The 23,063-nt window shown below is 54.9% G+C and overlaps 1 protein-coding gene across 1 annotated transcript in view; it reads left to right on the top strand.

Moving 5' to 3' along the window:
* CDK5RAP2 (CDK5 regulatory subunit associated protein 2) overlaps positions 1–23,063 on the top strand; it is a 189,426-nt gene that overhangs the window by 164,961 nt on the left and 1,402 nt on the right. Inside the window, exons 27-35 of the mRNA XM_056138589.1 lie at positions 1,470–1,589; positions 5,123–5,239; positions 6,852–7,011; positions 8,616–8,719; positions 9,770–10,018; positions 12,131–12,214; positions 13,101–13,366; positions 16,040–16,171; positions 22,143–22,269. Of these exons, the coding sequence (XP_055994564.1) occupies positions 1,470–1,589; positions 5,123–5,239; positions 6,852–7,011; positions 8,616–8,719; positions 9,770–10,018; positions 12,131–12,214; positions 13,101–13,366; positions 16,040–16,171; positions 22,143–22,269 (1,359 nt within the window). The remainder of the gene's footprint in view (positions 1–1,469; positions 1,590–5,122; positions 5,240–6,851; positions 7,012–8,615; positions 8,720–9,769; positions 10,019–12,130; positions 12,215–13,100; positions 13,367–16,039; positions 16,172–22,142; positions 22,270–23,063) is intronic.

Below are 23,063 nucleotides of genomic sequence, written 5' to 3' on the forward strand. Positions count from 1 at the left end.
GTGTACCTAGGTGGAGAACTCAACATGATGAATGATCTGGCACCTGAGTTGCACAGGAGGAAGAGAGCGGCTTGGAATGCCTTCAAGAATGTCGAAGAAATAGCTAAGAGGACAAAGAACCTCCAACTCCAGGCACATGTCTTCGATTCCGCTGTTCTTCCCGCATTAACATACACCTCAGAGACCTGGGCCCTACGAAAACATAATGAGAATGCTATTTGGTTCTCCCAAAGAGGAATAGAAAGAGCTATGCTTGGAGTATCACGTTTCACTCAAAAGAGAGAAAGAATCCAGACTTCCGAATTCCGTTGATAGGCAAGAATCAGGGACGGACGCTGTCTCATTTGCCAAGGCGTTGAAAATCAGTTGGGCTGGACACGTAATGTGATTTGGAGATGACCGCTGGACTAGAGCCATTACCAACTGGATTCCACAGGATGTCAGAAGATCGTGTGGCCACCCACCTACAAGATGGTCTGACTTTGTCAAGACCCTGAACGATGGGTTTGAGGGTCTTCGTGTTCCTGGAGTGAGCAGATGCCATTGGGCTACACTAGCACGTGACAGGGACGAATGGAGACGTTACTGGCACCCGCTCAAGCAAATCGATGAGTAACGGAATGTCAAGTGATCAAGTCAGGTGATCAAGTGATCAAGTATTCTTGGGATCAATGCCAGGAAGTAGTTTCTCTGGGTCATATGGAAGCCCTAGTCTTAGTTTACTAAGAAACCTCCATATATTTTTTTTAAATTTTTTATGCAAGTCAAACCAACAGCATTCCCACCAATAAGGAACAATTATTCCTTTTTCTCTGTTGATCTCTTTAAATGGATTTCTAAGAGTAGAGTTATTTGGGAAAAGGCAGATTATTTGGAAATGAACCTTACTAAGACCAGTGATGAAAAACAACCCCAGAAAGTCAGACTTTTTTTTTATATTCATGCACAAACCACCCCCCACTTCTGTTCCCACTGGCACTGGAGGGGGGGGGTTACTGTTTTACTTTGGGTTTGTCTTAAATTAGTAAGTGATAAATGGGTAACATTCTTTTTCAAAGAATTAGTTTTGAAGATTTCCGGATTCATTATAAAGGTAGTTTAATCAACTCTGCGGCAATTCAAACAGACTTGAAAATCATCTGTTAGTTTCACCATAAGGAAGGGTTTTGAATTAATATTTGATATTTAAAAGAATAAAGAGGCTACTTTCAAATTAGCATTAAAATTGTATGGAATATAATTTTTCCATGTGCTCTGAAATACCTCCCTGGTGGAAGGCTGCGGAATCATTACAGAACTGTGTCAGAAACCTGGGCCACCGCTCAGCCGCCCCCTGGTGCCCGGGAGAATTGCCTGTTGATTCGAATGTGGCCAGTGCTGTTTGGAATTTCAGGGTCACAGCACACCCTGAATGATTCGCCTCGCTGGGGATTTCAGACTATACCTTTAAAATGTCCTCTTTCCTGTAGACTTACTAATGGAACATATACAAGAAATCCGAAGTTTGAGGAAACGTCTAGAAGAATCTATTAAAACAAATGAGAAGCTACGGAGACAGCTGGAACGGCAAGGATCTGAAGCAGATCAAGGTAAGGAAGGGTCCTCACCAAGGACAGGGCAAGGCCCGGAGCCCAGCCTCTGGGAAATATTTGCCCAAAAAAGCTGTCTCTGGTTGGTGGTTGGTTGGTTGGTTGGTTGGTTGGTTGGTTGATTTGATTTGTATGTTTGTTTGGGGACTGTGTAATCACCAAGTGACTAGGAATCCTGTGGCGTGGAGCACTCTCCATCTCTCTGTCTCTCTCTGTCTCTCTGTCTCTCTGTCTCTCTGTCTCTCTGTCTCTGTCTCTCTCTCTCTCTCTCTCTCTCTTTCTCTCTCTCTCTCCTCTCTTCTTTCCTCTCTCCCTCCCTACGTTTGGTGGTCTCATGCTGCTTTCCACCCAGGACGGCCGGTGCTATGTGCTATGGGCAGACGCAGGCCAGGCTGGTTGGTGATCACTTGCCTTTTATTCCATTCTCCCCACGTTCCTGTTCTAATCTCACTAAGCCCCTCAAGCCTGTCTGCTTCTTTCTCCCTTGCTCTCCCTTGCTCTCCGAGCCACCTTGGTCACACTAAGGTCTCCCAACTCTAGCATTGGGGGTAGCAACCACACTCAGGTCAGGTAGCACAATAAACATATCAAAACCCTTCCTGATGACCTGCAGCCAGGGGATCAGCTCAAGGGGGAAATGCCACTTAAGGGGTCTTTCTCCTTTCCTTAGTCCAATAACTTAATTAACATCTTAATGAACATTGTAATTCTACTAATATTAGTCATTTTATATGAACACAGTAAGAGATACATTAATCTTGTAGGGTGGCTCTCCTGGGGACATCTCATTATAGATCCCAGACTACAGTGATCAGGCCAGATTAATCTTCCTAACCCTAGCAGGGTCCTAATCTAGTTGTTACTTTTTGGATCATGACAGAATTTGTTCATGACCATGCTCTGAACTTATAGTTAAGTATTATGGCACTTTGGCGTGTCCATTTCTGTGCCAGGGTAGCTCACGGCTTGCCCTGGGTCCATTCAGTCCCTCGTCGGGACTCTGCTTTTGGGGTGCTAGGAAGTAAGGGCAACTAAGGCTTAAGTCGAGAGAACAGATGCCCAGGAGTGAATATTATTCGGAATCAGTTAACTCCCAAGTTACAAAAGCTTACCATTAACTGTCTCCATGTGTCTATGCAAAAAGGACATTGCTCTGAAGTAACTATGTAGAGGACTTTGGGAGAAGAGAAAAGCAATATTTACAAGTTAACAGAGCCTTGTTAGGAGATAAAGGTGATTGACTGGTTGGGGAAGCATACAAGAAAGAGGTTACAGATAAACACAGAGGAATGGGAGTGCCTTGGGAGCACTGTAATGCATGCAGCCCAATAAACCTAAGCTCCCTGTGGCTGGCAGAAAGGACAAACCAATGTTATTCTACAGGGAGCTGCACCCAGTGGTGCTCAGGGCTTACTCCTGACTCTGCTCAGGGATTATTACTCTTGGCAGGTTCTGGAGACCCTATGGGATATATGGGGTGCCTGGGATCAATCCCATGTCGGCCGCATGAAGGCAGACATCCCACTCTCTGTATTTGGGAAAGGACCTCCGACTTCATTCCCAGTCCTGACTTGACTTTTTCCCTCCCTGGTGGCTCACTTACCCTAACACCGACCCCCAGTGACCACAGTGTGTCTGGAAGATGGGGTAATGAGCGTTCCCCTCTTGTCTTGTTGTGATGAGAAGTCAGTGAATAACTTCCAAGAGTGTTTTGGCACTCGGCGGCATCTTGATAGATAGATACTCATTCCTTGGCATCAGTGAAGTCAGCCATCCTCTGGCACTCTGAGAGGTGGTTGGCTCCTCAGATGCCTTTGGCAGCCGAAGAGAAATAGATAGGTGTTTTAACAGAAAACAAAGCGGTCTTTTGTCTTTTTGTCAAGGTTGGAATATAAAAAGTGTTGGTGTTGTACCAGCTTGCGAAGTCTCACATATCAGTCACGAGGCTGCCAATATTCCTGCTTGAGCGCAGTCATCTCTGAATGGAAGATTCTTCTGTGGAAACACTTATGAAAGACATTTTCCCTCACTGCTTTTCACAGGGTTTAACATTTAGTGCCTCTGCCCTCTGCCCATTCATCTGATGCTTCCTTCTCTTCTGCTTTTGTTACTCTTCTGTAACCGCTTGTGTTTACTTAAAACACAAGCACAAATCTATATTCTCAGTCTCTTCCTGCCTTCCCTGGAAGGTAAAACACTGTATATCTACTCTTCGATTGCTGTTTTCATTGAATGAGCAATATTTTAGGCTTCCTTGTTGATCTACAGACAGTCTCATCATTCCATGAAGACTGTCTTCAGAGCAGCTCTCGTCAGGATAAAAACCTGGGTGGGCCGGGGAGTTGGACCGACCTGGATGTGGACCCTGACTTCTTCTATCTTAGCTGTGTGTCTTTCGGTGGGGCACCCCACCTTCCTCCATCTCCATTCTCTTCTGGCAGAGTTCTCGCGTGAGTGAGGCGGAGTTAGGAGCCAGCCCTTGCTCACTGCCTTACTCCGTTGACCAACTGCAACTGGTTGTTTCCATGATTGTCAGTTTTGTTTTGCTGTTCTATTTTGCAGAACATGAATTATTTCGCATTACAAAGGTCTGTTCTGGGTGGGAATGCTAATGCTTCTGCATTTTTGGTAACAAGAAGACAGAGCTCTCAAGAAGACAGAGTTCTCAGGGCTGCGTTTCATCCTTGACCTCTACTCTCTAGCTCGTCACCTCTACTCTCTAGCCCATCAGAGCCCTCAGCTTGGAGGAGCCTCTTCCCAAAGCTCTATAGATGCTGCAGTTTGCAAGACAGTGATTCCTCCGCTCTCTTCCTCTCCACCTCCCAGCTCACTCCCTCCCCCCACCTCGCCCCCCTCCTTCTCCATCACAGACCTTCCTTTCCCCACCAGGGACATTGATTAATCTGAGTTATTAGTCCTATCAAACACAGGAAAGAATCCCGTGCTGCCACCCTTCACAGTTACTCTCGGTAATGCCTGAATTAGATCCATTCTGTTTTACATTTTCCCTGGTAAATTCAGTTATTGAATTATTTGGGGGCTCGAATGGCCACCAGCTACTGCGGAGCAGGCGGTTGCTCCGGAGAGTAATTCACTCTGATGGGAAGGTTTGCAAGAGCTGCGTTCATAGAGTATTCACTGGTGGCAAGACGCCACTCTTGCCACGCGGTGCCGGTCTCGGAAAAGACAGAGAACGAGCCCCGCCTCCCTGTGTGAAGCGCTGCTCTGAGGAGTATGTCCTGGGAATACCCAGGTGGAATTTGGTTTTCTGGAAAGCTCCTTCCATACTGATAACCTGGACTCTGTCTGTGAGTTGTATGTTTTTTGTTTTTTTTTTGGGGGGGGGTCATACCAGGCGATGCACAGGGGTTTCTCCTGGCTCTGCACTCAGGAATTACTCCTGGCGGTGTTCAGGGGACCATATGGGATGCTGAGAATCAAACTGGGGTTGACCACGTGCAAGGCAAACAACCTACTCGCTGTGCTATGGCTCCAGCCCCCCATGAGTTATTTTTTTATGTGTGTTTTTCTAGGTTCGACCAACGTTTGTGCTTATGGTTCGGAGCTGCACACTTCTCTGACATCAGAAATACATTTCCTGCGGAAGCAGAACCAGGCCCTCAATGCCATGCTGGCCAAAGGATCCAGAGGTGGGTGAACGAGGCCCCTCCGCCTCTGAGCAGTGGGGGAAGACGCCTGCTCGGGTGCCAGTCTTGTGTCTCTGGCTCTAAGCAGTTTTCCTGACCTCTCTGGTCTCGGCCTTCTTCGTGGATCACCTCTGGGGCTGTGGAGGGAAGTGCTGTGACCTCCCACCAGGGTCATTCCTTCTTCACCTGTCACCCCTGCCCCCTCTGCAGCCTCCTCCTCTCTCTCCTTCATCCCGGGTCATCACGGGAGAGAGAAGGGCACAGGGGATGTTTTCCTGCCAGTTCCCAGCTTTCTCCTGTCAGGAGATTCTTCCTCCTGGAGGATTTCTCTAGAAGTTTCTCTCTCCAGATACAGAGTTCCCAGAGGAGTTTTCACTTATGTTCCCTCTCAGCACTTACAACTTTTTCGGAATGATACCACAGTATTGTTCTAATTTTCCAAACAAGGCAACAGGTCTCCTCCTCCCGAGGAAACAGTGAAACCCAGATGTGGGCTCACCGGACGACACTGGGCTTCTTGCCCGTCACTCGTTCCCCCGGCACCCAGGGCCTGTGTAGACAGAGAGGAGGGAGTCCAGGGCCCAGCCCTGAGAAAGGCTGGTCAGGGAGGCGTTGGACCCTGGCGAAGCTGCTCTTCCTCAGTGGAATCTGGAAGGGTGGGTCAGGGCTAGTCAGGGTGTTTCGATTGGTGAAGAGCCTGTGGAAGAGGAGAGCCGACGCAGTCTCGGGAGGCAGAGCCCCACCAGGCGTTCCTGAAGCTGGGGCGCGCAGGAGCAAGTCAGCCTGCGCCTGACCCCTGGGCCCTGTGACCTTGGTGTGTGTCACTGCTGCTCTGGTTGTTTGCATCCTATGTGGAAATGGGGCGGCCAAGAGTTCCTCTCCTAGAACAAGGCAGTGGGGAGGTGAACTAGAGCGGGGTGAGCAGCTGGCGGTCTCCATGTTGTGGCTTCAGCCCTCCCACCGCCCCGCCCCCCCACGCGGCCCCATCTGGCCTAGTGTAATGACGGGCAGCCCTGCTAAGCCCTTTCGTATTGCAGGGCTGTTGGTCCCTCTGAAACAGACGGGGAAACTGAGGCACGGAGCTGTAGGCTCACTGGGCAGGGAGGGCGAGTCTGGGATCACAGGGGAAGCTGCCGCACCCACCCAGCCGCCCATCCTCCTGCTCGTTTTCCTGAGCCTCTGCCTGTGCCCCAGCCTCCTGGCCCTCGGGGGAGGCTGCCTTTGCTCACTTCACTGGCCTCCTGCCCCCCGCCACCCCCGTACCCCAGGTCAGCTTTGGGGGCCCTGTTCTTGCCTCTCTCTGTGAACTCTGGAAAGGCAAAGTAACTCAGCTCGCCCCGCCCGGTACTGAGTAAGAAAACGAAACAGGCCCATTTCATCCCAGTGATGTTTAATCTGCAGCCTCAGTGCTGGCAGATTTATCTGCCCAGAACGTATCAGGTAATTGGAATGCTAAAATCATAAATGCCAGATTAAATCGCCACCCTCTTTTGTATTCTCGGCCGTGCCCAGAGCCCAAGTGCTGTGTTGACGCAGCGAGAATGGGGTGGGCTGGGGGCGCTGTGGAAGACAAATGGTGTCTCTTAAGTCGGGGCACCTTCTCGTGTGTCTGCAGATAAACAGAAGGAGAATGAAAAGTTGCGCGAGTCCCTCTCCAGAAAGACGGCGAACTTTGAGCGGCTCCAGGAGGACTACGCCTGGCTGAAGGGCGAGAAGGAACGGCTGCAGGAGGAGCTGGACGAGCGGGAGCGGCAGAACCGCAGCGAGCTGCATCGGTTGGTCCCACGAGGCAGCGGGGAGGGCCCACGGGGGTAGGGGGTGGCCAGGGAAGGCCTCTCTCTCTCTCCCTCTCTCTCCCTCTCCCTCTCCCTCTCCCTTTCCCTCCCTCCCTCCCTCTCCCTCCCTGTGGCCCTGTAATCAGCATCGCTGTTCTGTGTTTAAGGAAAACACTTAAACACTTAGTGGCTCGAATCACCACTTTTTTTTTTATGCTTTTTGGTTCACACCCGGTGATGCTCAGGGGTTACTCCTGGCTCCTCACTCAGGAATTACTCCTGGCGGTGCTCAGGGCACCATATGGGATGCTGGGAATCGAACTCGGGTCGGCCACGTGCAAGGCAAAGGCTCTTCCCCCGCTGTGCTATCACTCCAGCCCACACTTTTCTTTTTAATCTCTGCAAGTCAACACTGACCTGAGAGAGAATGCTTAGAAGTTTGTCTTTGGGGTGCTCAGCAGAAGCCCTCTTCAAGGCAAACCGCCCGTGGCTTCGGGGCCAGAGCAGAAGCTGTGTTCTCCCCGGGCATCTCCAGGGCCGGATGGTCAGTGCCGCACAGCCCGCGCCCATCCCAGCCAGCAGAGTCAGTGCTTCTGCTCTGCTCCCGGGCACCACTTCCCGCCTCCTCCTGTTGAGAGCCTGTTAGGCGTGACAGCTGATGCCCGGGGCAAACCTCCAGTGGAGGGACGGAGCCTTCCCCTTTGTAGCAGAGCAGAGCAGGGTGGCCGTGTACCTGCAGGAGAGCGAGGGGTGTGCAGCTGGCAGAGTCACGGGGCCTGCGAGCTGGGCTCAGGACTCCAGGTTTCCTTTGAGCATCATAGGGGGCACTGGGGGACCCAGGTTGGGGCCGGCGGGGTCTGAGCTGAGCTTTACTGGGGTCCTACCCGGCACTGTGGCATTTTCCCCAGGCCCTGTGTGGTGTCACCACGTCTGTGATTGGGCCTGGCAGCTCCTCACTCAGCACCCGAGTACGGGTGAGGGTGAGCGTGGTTGAGACTTGGCCCTCACACAGCGCAGGCTTGCGTGCTCCCCTCCTCAGGGCCACCATTGGGGTCAGGTAGCACAAGCTGTAGAGGGTGGCTGGGAAGACAAGGAGCTAGTGCCTGTGAAGAGTTCAGCCCAGAGAGGAGCTTGGGGAAGTAGCCCCTAACTCCAATTCTTTTTGTGTTTGTCTCTGGGCCACACCCAGTGCTCAGGGCTTTACTCCTGGCTCTGTGCTCAGCGCTCACTCCTGGTGGAGTTCAGGGGTGCCATATGGGGTGCCAGGGATCGAATTGGGCTTGGCCTTCCTCATAACTCAAATTCTTTTTTTTTTTTTTTTGCTTTTTGAGTCATACCCAGTGATGCGCAGCGGGGGGTTACTCCTGCCTTTGCACTTTGGGGACCATACGGGATGCTCGGGATTGGACCTGGGTCGACTGTGTGCAAGGCAAACGCCCTACCCACTTTAATATCGCTGGTATTAATATTGCTTAATATCGCTGCTTACCTATAACTCGAATTCTTAGCCACATTTGTCACCTTTGCCTGCTCTGATGGCCATGGGCTTGGGGAAGTGACATTGGGTTAGCTGTGACCTCTGCTCCCCGTGCGGGCCCTTTCAGGGTGCAGGAAGAGGTGGAGCTGAGGCAGCATTTGCTCCAGGCCCTGCGCGTGGAGCTGAAGGTGTATGAGAAGCTGGACAAGGAGCACCAGACGGCGCCCAGAGGTACTTAGTGGCCCTGTTCCAGTCCCCACCCCAGTGCCACCTCCAGGCTAGGAGGACAGCAGGCTCCGCCCTTCCAGAAGCACCAGTGAAGCTTACGCTGCTTCTTGCCCCATGGGTTGGCGTTGGCACAGGCACAGGGACCCCAGGGGAGCATGTTGGCGCAAGTCGGGCCGGCAGAGGCCTGGGCCTCTGTTCTTGCCTGTGTGACCTCCAGCCGTGGCCCACCGCCCTGGGAACTGTCTTTCAAGGAAAAACAAGCCTGGTGGTATCTCTCTTCTGTCACATTACTGTGAAATGATTAAATCATGTGTCCAAAATGATGCTCATTCAGAGCATCCGTACCCAGTGCCTGGTGTGGGGCAGACACTCGGGCAGGTGCCTGTTGTCATTGCCGACCCCACAGGCAGGCGTTTCTCTCACCAGCATGCTCTGGCCGGCCGTGCTGAGCCCGGCCACCATGCTTCCTGAGCGTATTTGATACTGGATCACAGTGATTTCACTTTAAACCGACAGAATCAGTTTTGAGGTGTAGTGGGTTTTCTTTTTTTCCCCTTTATTTTTTTTCTAAGCTAATTTTCCAGATGGTTTCTCCCTATTGAAAGTTTATCTAGAAGAGGGTCACAGCTTTCATTTTCTTCTAAGTTGCTTTCCTTATTCTTGCTGCTGTGCCTTTTTTTTTTATAAACAATATACAGCGGCTCTTAAAAATCAGCTCTTTTCATTCTATAATTCCAGCCCAAATAGATTTTATTACTACAAGACATAATTTCGGGGTTTGGTGTGCAATTTGCTCGGCTTTTATGGCCAGAAGCGAAAATTAATTTCCAGCTCTTATTTAGTCTGCAGAATAGCAGCAATTAAGTCTGCCAATGTTTTTTTTTTTAAAGTCAAGTTGTTATTTTTAATTGTACCTAGTTCCCAGGCCAGGGTGGGGTGGCGGGGCTCGATGGGCGCTTCAGGGCAGTTCTGCGGGCTGACCCCACCCCTCCACCCCTGCCCCCACCCCACCACCTCCCTCCCCCGTTTCCTTTGCGCCTGCTCTCCTCCCAGAGACCAGAGCCGAGGCAGCAGGAGAAGGCTGGCGGGGGCAGGACGCCCTCGCGGACCTGCCCAGCCTCCTGACAGAGATCCAGGCTCTGCGGGCACAGCTGGAAAGGAGCATCGAGACCAACAGCACGCTGCAAGGCAAGCTGGAGCAGCAGCTAGCGCAGGCGCCAAGGGAGGTCCCCGGAGCTGCCCGCTCTGCCATCCTCCTGGCCCCGTCTGGCCTCGTGCAGCCCCAGCAGCTGGACACACACGGTACTCTCCGCTGGGAAGCATGGCGGGGGGCGGGGGAGGTAGGTGGGTGCGCCGTGATGGAGCCACAGAGGTGGCTTTTCCCCAGATAGCAACCACACGGCCCAGCCAGGGTGTGTGAATTAGCTCTCACCTGTGGCAGGCCGTCTGGGTCTCCTAGTTCTTATGGAAGGAGGGACCTGGGCTGTCCACTGCCCTTGGCATTTCCGGTGTGGACCCCCCCTTTCCCGACTCTGTTCAGTCCTGCCTGTGTCAAGACCCCACTGCTGAATTCGCTGTTGGTCACTGGCAGTGTCTGTGGTTTGGGGCGTGGCCACCTTGGCTTCGCTCTGTCTAGCTCCCCAGGGATAGGGAGAGGGGAGGGCGTAGAGACAGGGCAGCTGGGCTCCGTCATGCCTCTGCCCACACCCAGCACAGCTGGGAGCAAGCCCGGAACACGGCCTGGGATGCACCATCAGCCATCGCGTCCTCTTTGCTCTACAGACCTATGGGCAGGTTGGGGTCCAGCATGGGGTGGGTCTGGTCCCAAATACTTGACAAGTAGGCGATGGGCTGGAGCCAGAAACCTCCTTCCGGCTTTGGACCCAGTGCTGCTCCTGGTCTTCCCAGAACACATATGTCAGGGCGTCACCATCCTGGCACACGTGGGGTGGGCATTAAGGAGGAGTGCACAGCCACCCAGCCAGGGAAGTTAACACACTTGGGAAACGAGTGTTGCGCAGAACTTGAGCCTTCACTCTCCTCACCCTGGCAAAATATGTCAAGGACCTTTCACTCAAAAGCCAAGACAAAACGGAAACCGCCTGGTTTTCAGCAACCCTCGTCCACATATGTCAGGCTTAGCAGAGAAGGGTTTGTTGGTTCTCCTTGATAGAATCTTAAAACTGGCTAGACTCTAACCAAGACTCTAGCCAAGAGGCGGGTGTACCAATACAAAGATGGGAGGTTCCTTCACGATTTTAGAAGAACTTTTGACTTTGCCTTTCCCCGCCCATCTGATTATCATACTTTGGGGAGAAAACAATCTAGCTGCAAAGGGCCTCCTCTGATTATTTCCTCTGGAGTGCCATCAGTCACTGGGTCTTTGCGCTGGGGGTCCAGAAGGCCGTCTCTGACTTGGCGCTCTAAGAAGCACCCACGTTAACATGCTGGCTCCCACTCTGGGCCGTCGGGGTAAATCCTCCCCTGGGGCATCCAGAGGGGCCCCTTCAGCGAGATCCTGACCATGTTCAGTACCAGTCTGCTGCTTCTGAGGACTCAGAGGAGATGTGGGGGGTGGGCTGGGAGTGGGGATCCAGGGTGGACGCTGTGTGTGGGATGCCCAGGGGGAGAACAGGCAGCTGCAGCTAAGTGGCCCCTGTGGCGGATGTCCAGGGTCAGCCAGAGGTATCCTGGAGGCACATGCACAGCTCCCTGCGCTGCCTCCGCAGAAATGCTCTTGTACCAGGGGGGAGAAGGTTAGCATCAGGCCACGTTAGTGGCCGCAGACTCCTTCTTTCGCCGAAGGCTTTGCAGGACTTGTCCCGGTGTGCCCGTGTTTGTCCCCAGGCAGAAAGCCAGAGTGCGCATCACGGAACTGACCACTCTCCCCCCAGCCCACGCCCTGGACTCTGGGAACCTCGGGGGTGGGGGGCGGAGGCCAGACCTGGGGCTGCATCTGGAGGCCTCTGGCCTCGTCCTATGTGCAGCAGCCGGGTTTGCCACCTCACCCTGTGACCAGCCGTCACCTCCTGCCCTGGCTCTCACCCCACCATGTAGACCCCAGTGTCTCTTAGAGACGTGCTGCCTTTGGGAGTGGCCCCGCAGTCGTCACCGGCTGGCCTTGGGGCCCGCTGGTTCTGCCCGCTTGCCGGGGCTCAGCCCTGAGCAGCGCTTGGCTCTCCCTGAGTGTCTCCCAGTGCCCACCCCTCTCTGCCCCGCTGCTGCCCCCATAGCCGTGACTCCCGCTCAGCTCTGCTCCCCCGGCCCTGCCCGCCTGCTTCCCGCCTTCCACCTCCTTGAGGCCCGCAGGTGGCTGGTGGGGTCAAAGAGTCAGTGTCCCGTGTCGGGCCCCGACGCTGAGGGGGGGAGACCAGGACCCGGGCAGCTTATTCTCCTCTCATTCGCATTCCCTAGATGGCGACAGCGATCCCGGCCCCGTGGCAACGGATCATTCGTATGATCTGTTTGATTCCAACCTGGCCATGCCAGCCAGATCAGGTACAGTCTGGGTAGAGACCCCAGGGGCGGGGTTTGGCTGCAGGAATCTTTGGGTCCTAGGATGGGGCACTTGGGCCTCCAACACAGAGGCGGGGGTATTATGGGGGCCTGGGGTTGTCTCAGCATTCTGGCTACTAATTTTTTTTTTTAACATGTTGATGCCTGATGCCGGCGTGGACCAGTGGTGACTCCGGCTTGAGTATAGTCTAACCCAAACTGCAGTGCCGGGCTTGAGGTGTAAAGTGTGTCTGTTCCCGGTGGCTCAGGAACCCCACTGGGTCCTGGACTGGAGGGGGGCCACCCTGCCTGCAGCCCGCACCCCAGGTGCCTCCTGACGGGGGTTGCTGTGGGCAGACAGGCTGCATGCTCTCTCCCTCTCTCCGGATGCAGCTCCTGAGTTGCCCAGACCACCTTTGGGGGTACCCCATTCAGCCTGGGGAAATCCTGCTTTCCCGCGGGACTTCTCTGGTCTCCGGGACATGCCTCTCCTGTCCTCGCGGCCTTCTCTGTAATCCGGCTGCTGCGATCTTACAGAAAGCCTTGCTGCCCAGAGCATGGCTAGAGATGGTTCCTCTCGGCCACCCCTCCCGCTTCTCACCCGCTGGGCATGTGGTTCCCGCCTTCCCCTTAGCCCCGGGCGGATCCAGCTGGACCCCTGGGTCTTCTGCAGAACCTGTGCCTACTGCGTGTTTGCGCTTTCCCCGCAAACACCGGCCCAGCCCGCGGTCACACACAGACCCAAGCCAGGCACACAGCAGGGCTGTTGCACGAGGTCTTCTGGCCCCAGGGTCGGCTCTCAGCCCACCAGACTGGCTGGAGCATCCCAAGTCTGCCAGCCACCAGCTGCAGGAGCAGAGCTGACCCCCGACCTCTCCTCGCTCGGCAGCTTCTGAGGCGCCTTCGCTCTCCGGAAATGACGTGGACTCCCTCTCCAGCCACAGCAGCAGCTCAGCCACCAGTGCCACATACCTGTCCCCCTCGGTCCCCGGTCAGCGCCCGTGGGCCAGCCAGGACGGCCTCCACGTGTTGGGCTTGCTGGAGCACTATGACAACCTGCGCACACAGATTGGCCAGGGCCAGAAGCTCCTGGCCGAGATGGACAGTCAGATCCAAGAGGCTCCCAGCCCCACCGGCCGAGAGCCGGGAGCCAGGGTAAGCCGCCACCCCTGGACACACAGAGCTGGGCGGAGGGGCCCCAGGACCCTGGGTGCCGGCCAGAGGGCCGGGGACTGAGCGGGCAGCCGGAAGCTAGAGTACAGAGGTCACTGCAGCCCGTCTGAGATGGTTGGGACTGGCCAGTGGCCACAGCTCACTGGGGTCTCGTGGCCCCTCCTCACTCCCGCCCATCCATCCGCTCTCCTGCCTTTTCTCGTCTCTGCCCTGTAGCCTGCCCATCACCCATGCAGCCAGGATGTCTCACTTATACACCCCCCCCGCCATCCTGAGCTTGCCTATGTGGCCTCCTGTCTCCGCCTGAACCCCGCTGGCCACTGCCTCTTGCGGAGGCCTCTTAAGGGCCATTTACTGTCCTCCTTACAATGGCCCTGGTGGTGGGGGTGCGGTTCCCCTTTTTCAGCTGTGAGCCTTAGCACTGCCAGTGCTCCCTCTTGCGTGGCCGTCCCGCAGAGTCAGCCCCCTGCCCTGCCCCGTCCACGCTGGGCTCCTGTACCCTCTGGTCCGGCGGTCCCCTCCTCCCCATTATCCCTGAAGGTACTCGCCCATCTCGCAGGCCCCGTCCTGCAGTGCTGAGGGTTGAACCTGAGAACGCGAGTGTCACTCACACACACACACACACACACACACACACACACACCCATCCCTTTGCGTTCTTTCCCAACCCCAGGAACCTGCCCGCCTTTGAATTTTCCTTTTCACCGAGGGTCTGGGTGCTGGACATAAAGTCACCCTCTGCCTCCTCCTTGGCTTGGACTCCGACTTCCCCACCTCCAGGCCCCCCGCTCCGGGAGGGATCCAGCCCCCTCTGAGTCTCCATGTGACCATGGCCAGCCTCCTCCCACAAGTCCTGGAAGTGGGGGTTTCCGAGGACCTGTGTCCTGGTGACTTGTCTGTCCTTTGCTGTCATTCTCTGTGTGCCTCGAGCTGCCGTCCCGAGGCAGGGGTGGTTGGTACCTGGGCGTCCAGAGTTGCCTGTCCACATCCTGACTGGACAGGGCTGGGTGGCACATTGAATACAGGAATAATGAAGAGTTCTTGGTTTCAGGGGCTGCAGAGGCAGAGGAGGGGCCCCAGACCGGGAAGGGGGCTTTGGGGCTCTTGGCTGCTCATCTGGTGCGATTCCTTTTGAAGAGTGTGAAAACGCCTGAAATGAACAGTGATGTGATCCTGAGTGACCCCAATTTAGAATACAGACACGAGTTCCTTTCTAATTAGAATCCTTACTGTTCAGGAACTGGATGCTGTCGGAAATCTTGAAAGCAAAACCCAGAACTAACCACATCAGGGGCCAGAGAATAGTACAGCAGGTGGGAGTTTGCCTTGCACACAGCTGACCTGGATTCGATCCCGGGCACCCTGGAGGGTCCGCCAAGCACTGCCAGGAGTGATCACTGAGCACAGAGTCAGGAGTAAGCCCCGAGGTTGGCCAGTGTGGGCACCGTCCCTGCCTCAAACACAGACAGACAGACACACACACACCCCTCACACACACACACACACACACACAAACACAATCACACACACAGAATACTATGTCATGCTCAGTAGCACTTAAAAGTATATATATTTGCTCTTTGAGCTCATTCCTAAAATTGAATCACACTGACTTGTCATCAGCAGTTTTCTGACTTCATCCAGTGTTTTTCTAGAACTCGACCTTTTGACCCTGAAGTAAGCTCATATGTGATACCCCTTTTCTGGAATTTCACCTTCCGAGGATGATGTTTCAGCCGCTGTGAGCGCCTCCCTCTGCTCACATCCTCTGTCGGTCTGTCGTTGACGGATTCCTAGACATGGCCTCACCTGCTCACAGATTGCATGTGCTTGTTTCTTTGGCCCTAATTGAATAGTTTCTTTCATAAGTGACTTTTTGCCTATTTGATTTCCGGAAGGGGGTAGGGAGGCATTTTAGTTTGCACATATTATTTAATTGTGAAGACAGTGCTTTTTCAGTTTGTTTGTGTGTTTTCCCTCTGAGCCACACCTGGCTATGCTCAGGATTTTCTCCTGGCTCTGCACTCAGGAATTAGCAAATTACTCCCGCTGCGCTCAGGGGACCATATGGGATGCTGAGGGTTGAATTCGGGTTTGCTGCTTTCAAGGCCAACGTCCTACCTGCTGTACCATTGCTCTGGGCCCTTGTATTTTGGGATTTTTGGTGGGGGTGTTGGCCTCCCCCCTGACTCTCACCAATGGAGCTAACTGGCCCCTCTCATTTTTACAAATTTCTTTTGTGTTTCTCCCGTCTGCCTTTAACATCCCCCGCTCTGTGTTTGCTGGCGCCAACAGAGAAGTACTTGGCAGAGGCCTCCGCTCCCTGCAGGCAGGGAGCAGGGCCTGGGAAGGCAGACAGACCAGCCCCTCCTGCCTTCCTGGCGGCCCACGTCAGGGGGCTGGAGGAGCCGAGTGCGCTGTGCCTCTCTTCCGGGTGTCGTAAATACAGCCCGTGCAGGGGGTGATTCATCATGGTTATTGGACGGGCTGAAATGGCCGCCCAAGCCCTCCTCGTATATAATTCACCCGTCTCGGAGAACAATAAATGGGTGTCGTCGGGCTCCGGGTCTGCGCCAAGCAGGTGGGCCAGTGACCATGGAGATTTACGACTCTGCTCACCAGGCCCCGTGATTCCTGACTCCGCCCTTCTTGCAGACGCCGCGTCCTGTGCCCACCGGCCACCTTGTCACCTACGTGAGCACAGCCAGGCTGGTTCTGGAAAAGGCCGCAAAGTCACTGACACTCTTCTGGAGGGTTTCGCTCCCCGCCACCAACCCCTGCCAGCAGGTAGGTGGGGCCTCCCCATGAGCCCAGCTCGCCGCCGTCCCCTGCTGCAGGCACGTCCTGCTGAGGCCCCCAGAGGGTGGCCTGCACCCAGACCTTCTCTTTCTTCTGGGGCCTTTTCGCCCCACTTTGATCGCTGGGACTGCTCCATCCATCCTGCACAGACCCGCCCTCGGTCTAGATACCTGGAAATTTCTGGTTCCTCCCACTAGTTTTCCATATCACTTTTTAAAGTTTATATATATATATTGCTTTTTGGGGTCACACCCAGCGATGCACAGGGGTTACTCTGGCTCATGCACTCAAGAATTACTCCTAGTGATGCTCAGGGGACCATATGGGATGGTGGGAATCGAACCCGGGTGAGCCGCGTGCAAGCCAAATGCCCTACCCGTTGTGCTATCACTCCAGTGCTTCCATGTCACTTTTTAGTGGGCCTTAGTCCCAATCTGCGTTTGCTGCTGAGAAACGACAGGCTCCAGATCAGGAGTTCTGGGGCAGAAAGGGTCCAGCTCTTAAGCCCTGGGGACCTGTGACACGGTGAGCTTGGCTAGAGCAGCCTGGATGCAGGTAGTCGAGCCTCGCGCTCCACTGCTCTCCGCTGCTCTGCTCCGGCCCGAGGGAGGTGGTGGGCACAGCCACATCCCAGCCGGCCGCTGCTCCTCCAGCCCTGAGACTCATCAAACGTGCCCCTGAATAGGGACCAACAGCCGCTCTGGCTCAGGCGGTTCTGATGAGCTCTCCCGAACTGTCCCTCATGGGCGCCCTGGGAGGAAGTGGAGGGGATCTCGTCATCGGAGCCCATCCTCACCTGGCACTCAGGGACTGAGGCACTGGGAGCTGGTGAGATGTGGAGAAGGGCTGGTGAGAAACCTGTCACATGGACCCTCATTGGATGCACGTTTCTCCCTTTCTCTTCTGTGAGCACTCAACATGTGTGCCCGTATTTTTGAATGAATGAATGAATGAATGAATGAATGTTCTCTCCCACTCCCAGGTGGTGGTTAAACTATAGTATATCTGAACTAAGCAGTACCCCACTCCCTTCTGTGCGTGTCAGATAGTGGAATCTAGCTCTTATATGTATGTGTGAGTGTGTGTGTGTGTGTTTGTGTGCCCGTGTGCGCGCACATGCTCACATTTCAATATGCATCATTGTCACTTTGGCCTCCCCCGCTTGCAGATTAGCCCCGGAGATTCGGCCCTTTTTCCCGGCATTTCTCGGGTGATTGATTTTGCTCACTCTGGCATCATAGACTCTCAGAACCGGGAGAGAACTTTGGAGATGCTGCAGTGTGGCCGCTGGAACACACAGGCCCCCTGGGTGGTGTTAAATTGCCTCTGGCCACTTCCCCGGCCCTGCCTGGGCTTCAGACGGTGCCTTTTTCTTGGTGTGAAATGCGTGCAAAGCAGACAGCCGAGTTCTCCCGGCAACCCCATGGCTTTGAACGTCTCCGTCTTTTCTTGGAGTCTTATTATTTGGTCTGATGCATCTAATACGCCAGCCCTCTTAGTCCGGAGGATGCTTTTGGAAAATGTGTATCAAGCACATCGGTTTATCTGAAGGAACAGTGAGGATACGAATATTTCTGCCTTTTTTTGAAGGACAGCCGAGAGGAGAGAAAGGGTGCACCAGATAAGCAACTCAGAGGGGCCGGAGAGGCAGGGGGAGGAGCCAGGTTTCTCAGAATCAACCTTTTGTAAATTTGGCTTGGAAATTATGAATGCTTTGTATAATGAGAAGGAAAGCTAGGTCAAAATTGGAAAAAAAAATTCTTAAGACTGTAGAGCAGGATGAGATGAACACACCTGACATTATATGGTCTTCGAGGAACAGCTGCAGAAAATGGGAATCCTTCAGCACAAGACCCCCGGAAGAATGAGGTTAGTGTGGTCAGTGGGTAACAAGCCTAAAGCTGTTTCCAGTGACTGTATTGTCAATAATAATGTTCATGCCCATATTTTGAGACTATTACACTCTTATCGTAGGATAAAGCAACTAATTATGTCGAGAGTTTTTACTTTAACACAGGAGCTATAAATAAATCCAAGTAGTAAAAAATTTTCCGATCCTTCATTTGATTTGGAAATATGAACTCATCTCATGGTATATGCTTTTTTTATTTTTAAGTTTTTCTACTTCGATTTTTTTTTTTTTGCTTGCTTGTTTGTGTTTGGTTTGGGGGCCAAACCCAGCGGTGCTCAGGGTTTACTCCTGGCTCAGAACTCGGGACCATTGTGGCACGGGGGATTGGACCCGGGTCGACCACATACAAGGCAAGTGCCCTCCCCATTGTGCTATTGCTCCAGCCCCTCTACTCAGGATTTTTAAATGTCCAGTCCAGGACCATCACACATTTGTGACACCAAGTAGCAGTTTCAGATACCTTTTCCCACAGAAAGGGTCTAAGATCCTAGAAGAAATTTTTCTGGATCTGGGGCAGGAAAGGTACACTCTCACCCCTGTCATGTTTTTATCGTCAGACAAGAGGGGAGAAGGAAGAGGCGCCTAAAGATTTGGGGTGACTTTCAGAGTAGGGTGCCCAGGTCAGCATCAATGGCCTGTGGGAACAGGCTGGAAATGGCAGTTTTCATCTCTTGCCCCTGACCTGCTCTGAATCAGAAAGTTGGGGTGGGGGTGGAGGTGGCGGGTCCCCAGAAGGCATGTCAGATTGTACAGGCTTCCCAGACAACTTTAAGAACCACTGGAAAGGGGCCAGAGCAGTAGTATGGCATGTAGGTCATTTGCTTTGCTTATGGCTGACTAAGACTCGATTCCCTGGCATCCTATATGCTCCCCTGTATATCACAAGGAGTGATTTGTGACTCCTGAGTGCAGAGCCGGGAGTAACCCCTGAGCATCATCAGGTGTGACCCAAAAAGAAGAGGAAAAAAAAAAAAAGAACCACTGGACAAAAAGCTGCTTGAACACTGAATTAAACCAGTTGCCCAGAATCTTGGTCCCGGTCTGGGAAACAAGTCCCCTGGCAAAGCCACTGGGGAAATCCCAGGACACTCTGCCCCCATTTCCGAGCAGGCCCAGGGGCTGTGTCTCGTTTTTGGTAAATCTTTTTTCTTGAGAAAATGTCTCTGGAAATCCCATGCGATCCAGCTGATTTCTAGGAGTGATTCCCATCAGCTGTAGGGTGAGGATGGGTAGGACAGGGCTGGCACAGGGCCCCCACTGATGCTAACTGGGGCAGCCTGCCTGCAAGTTTACGACCCTTTTCTTCCTGCTCTCAGGGAAGGAAAGCAGGCTTGGTCAGCTAGGGGGCTGGGGCAGTGGCCGCGGGCAAGCAGTGATTTGCCCAGCTTCTCCTGTGGGACACAGTGATTTGCCCACTGTGGGACACTCGGCCCCTCCCTCCCTCCCTCCCTCCCTGGCTCCTGGTGGCCAGTGGGGTACCCTGGTGGCCAGTGGTCAGGTATCCATATGGCCATTTTCCCAAAGAAGGAGCTGGGTCTGCCTGGCTCCAGCCTTATTCTAGCCAAGAAGAGGTGGGGGCGGGGCTCTGAGTGGCCAGGATCAGGGCAGCGTTCATCCTGTGTGGAGGAACAACTGAGTCCAGAGAAACTGCAGGCATGCGCGGCATCAGAACCCTCCGTTTTACGGACGAGGTAGCGTAGGGACCAGTTGCTTTGAGAAGGCAGATGAGTGTTAATCTGTCCTGTGGCAGACGGGCCCTCAGGGCACTGGTAGGGGATTCAGACAAGCAGGTGACCGGGTGCAGTGCCATGTGGAGGGGGCCCCCCTAGGAGCCTCTTGGGGAAGAGCTATCAGGGAGAACTTCCTGGAGGGGAGGGGGTGCCTGAGTGGGCCTAGCGGTAGCCTGCTGGGATGATGGCCCTGCCTCTGGGTGTCTTCTTTGGCTCTTACTCGGCTGGAGGCGTGGCCCTGCTCTCCAGAAGGTGCAGCCAAGACTGAGTGCAGAGCAGCCGTCCCAGGATGTGGGGCTCCTGTGCGGACATCATGTCCTACCCCTGGGCAGGACATCGGAGAGAAGCGCAGGAGACCGGACGTTGGAATTAGGAGCTGTTTGGGGAGAGCAGCTCAGGTGCCGGCAGCTGACAGGGCTGGTTAGTCTTGAAAGTAGGTGAAAGCCGGGAGTCAAGCCACGCTCCCTGACTTAAATGCCGTCGCTTGACTTCATTGGCTCTTCTTTTGATGGATAGGGCCTTTCCCTCTAATCGGGGTCTGCTGATTGGAGTCCCCCCACCCCTCGTCTTCTTTCTTGCACAAACCACATCCATAATGGATGTCTGTCACTTCCGATTTCTGTGGCTTAGAGGTGAAGAGCAGAGCCTGGACGTGCGCCCAGCAGTTTGGATTCGGAGTTCCTCTCGGCTGTGCCTCCCGCCTCCTTGATGGCTGGCTCACCCCCCACAGCTCATGTGCCAGAAAATCGTGGGCTTAGTGGCTTGCCTCTGCCAGGCCCTTCCGGAAAGCATATGCTGGTTTTCATCTGCGGTCCTCTTTGCACACACGTATCCCGTGGGTTTGCTTAAGATTTCGTGAAATCACCGAGCCAATGACGGCGTGCAGCGGCCCTAAACAGGCTAGGGACTCTGGGGGCCAGGGTGTGCATGAGAAGGCACATGCCAGGGACCCTGTGTGCTGGATCACCTACAGTCCACTCAGTTCCCGGCACCGCGGTGAGGCACAGAAGCAGGCAGTGACGCTGCCACTCTCCTTTAAAAACAGAACATTGCCGGGCTGGAGCGATAGCACAGCGGGGAGAGCATTTGCCTTGCATGCGGCCAACCCGGGTTCGATTCCCAGCATCCTATATGGTCCCCCAGGCACCACCAGGAGTGATTCCTGAGTGCAGAGGCAGGAGTAATCCCTGAACATTACCGGGTGTGACCCCCCCCCCCCAAAAAGCAAAACAAACAAACCAAAGAACATTGCACACCACACCTCTCAGAGAGAATTCTTCCTGACATTAGAATTCTTTGCAAATGAACTCCCCCTCCCTCCCTCTACCCCCCCACCCCCCACCCCGCTTCCCTTCCCCTTTGCTGTTTTGGTGCAACGAACAGGGCTTACACACTCAGCAGTGCTCAGGAGATAGGGGAAAGGGGGAGGGGCGAGGAGTCGTGCTCTCTCCTGTGATGCGATGGCTGCTGTGCTTGGGAGAGTACCCCCCCCACCCCGCTGTTCCCACCCATGGTAGTGACGCCAGGGAGCCCTCCTGACCTCGCCCCTGCATGGTGGCAGCTGTGAGCACTCTGATGCTTAGCTGGTGTGCCCTGGCAATGGATCACTTCTCACCCCGGGCTCTGCATCGCCGCCTTCCTGCATTGACACTGCGTCGCCAGGTGCCCAGTCCCTCTCCTGGGCTCCTGACGCTACTCAGGACCCTCTCCTGGTGTCCATTAGTGGAGGTCTTTGGGCCAAGCAGGTGCCCAACTCTCCTGTTCTGTAGAAGTGCCATGGTGCGTCTCTCCAGACCCCCGTGGCAGGCAGTGGGATGTTGAGGTCTTCCGGTTAGGAGCAGCACGCACGCTGGAAGCCAGGCGGCTCCTGGCGATGCTTCAGGGATGGAGTGTCCAGCACCACTTAGGGGCCATCCCCGTTGTGCTCGGTGCAGAGGGGTTCAGGGCTCGGGACAGTGGAGCTGGGGGTCCAGCGGGGCTACCCAGAGCAGCACTGCGTCCAGGATCACACTCAGCCTCGTGTGTGCTTGGCACACGCTTTACCATCTGAGCTCCCCCCCCGCCACCAACCCCCCTGTCCCCGCTTTCCGGGTGCTGAGTCTTGCCAGAGCCCTGCCTGGGGGTGAGCGCGTCCCCCACCCCGCACCCTCTCTGTGCCGTCCCTGCCTTCCCCAGTGTGCCCGGCGGGAGATGACTCCTGCTTGCCATCCCGGCACCCGGTCAGTGAAGTGGAGCCTCATCTTCCAGAGCTCTCGTCGTACGTGCCCCGGGCTGCAGTGGGTCCTCTGCTCCTTTTTCTCATTCCTCGTCTTTCCAGGGCGCGGAAATGAAGGCAGAGATCGCCAAACTGCAAAAGAAACTGTTGGAGCAGGAGAAGAAGTTGCAGAGCACCATGAAGCACCTGCAGCTGAGCAAGCACCAGGAGAGGGTCATCTTCGACCAGCGTGAGTGGGGCCGCGCCTCCGGGCTGCCCCTTTTGGCTTGGGCAGCAGCACCTCCTTCCAGGTCCCCCGCCATGTCTGTCGTTCCTGGCCCGCACGGGCTCAGGGAGTCCCCAAACAGGTTGTGTTGGAGGGGACAGCTCCGGGCCCGGGACTGCCCACAGGTTCAAGGCCTATGCTGAACCGAAGAACTCGGGCCCGCTTGAGCCGGTCTGGGGAAGGACCTGGAGGAAGTTTAGGGACGTGCTTCAGAGGAGGGCATGCCTGGGAGCCCCAGGCCCAGTGAGGAGCGAAGTCACTGTCCAGGCTGGGCAGGAGGGCCGGGTCAGGTTCCAGAGACATCTCCAGTCTCAGCAATGAGCTGAGAGGGCCTTGAGTCCCTCGGGCAGCTCTGGGTCCCCCTGCAGTGCTGCCTGGCCCCAGCCCTCAGCCTCTGCTGCCCGCTTTCGGAACTGCCGCCCGGCTGCAGGGGGGAGGCGGGCTTGGGCCTGGCTTTCAGGGGCATTTCTGAGACACACAGTCACCGATCACTATCCAGTTAGAGTTCTCTGTCGCTGCCCACCGGAACCTTCTGTGCTAGCCGCCCAGTGCCTAGGCCCACCCCTGGCTTCCTGCTCCCGGCCCCCCTAGAGGGGCAGAGGCTGGTCATCCCGGTGGGGATAGGGCAGGACTCACCCTTACAGCAGCTGCTGGACATGAACTAGCTGGTCCCAGTTCGAGGCTCTGACATGAGCAGGTCTGGAGGGATGAGTAGGAGGTGGAGAAGGTGCAGGAGTGGATCTCGGGGAGGGCAGGTG

The sequence above is a fragment of the Sorex fumeus genome, unplaced genomic scaffold (genome assembly GCF_029834395.1).
Source record: "Sorex fumeus unplaced genomic scaffold, SorFum_2.1 ptg000129l, whole genome shotgun sequence".
In the NCBI taxonomy this organism is placed as follows: Eukaryota; Metazoa; Chordata; class Mammalia; order Eulipotyphla; family Soricidae; genus Sorex; species Sorex fumeus.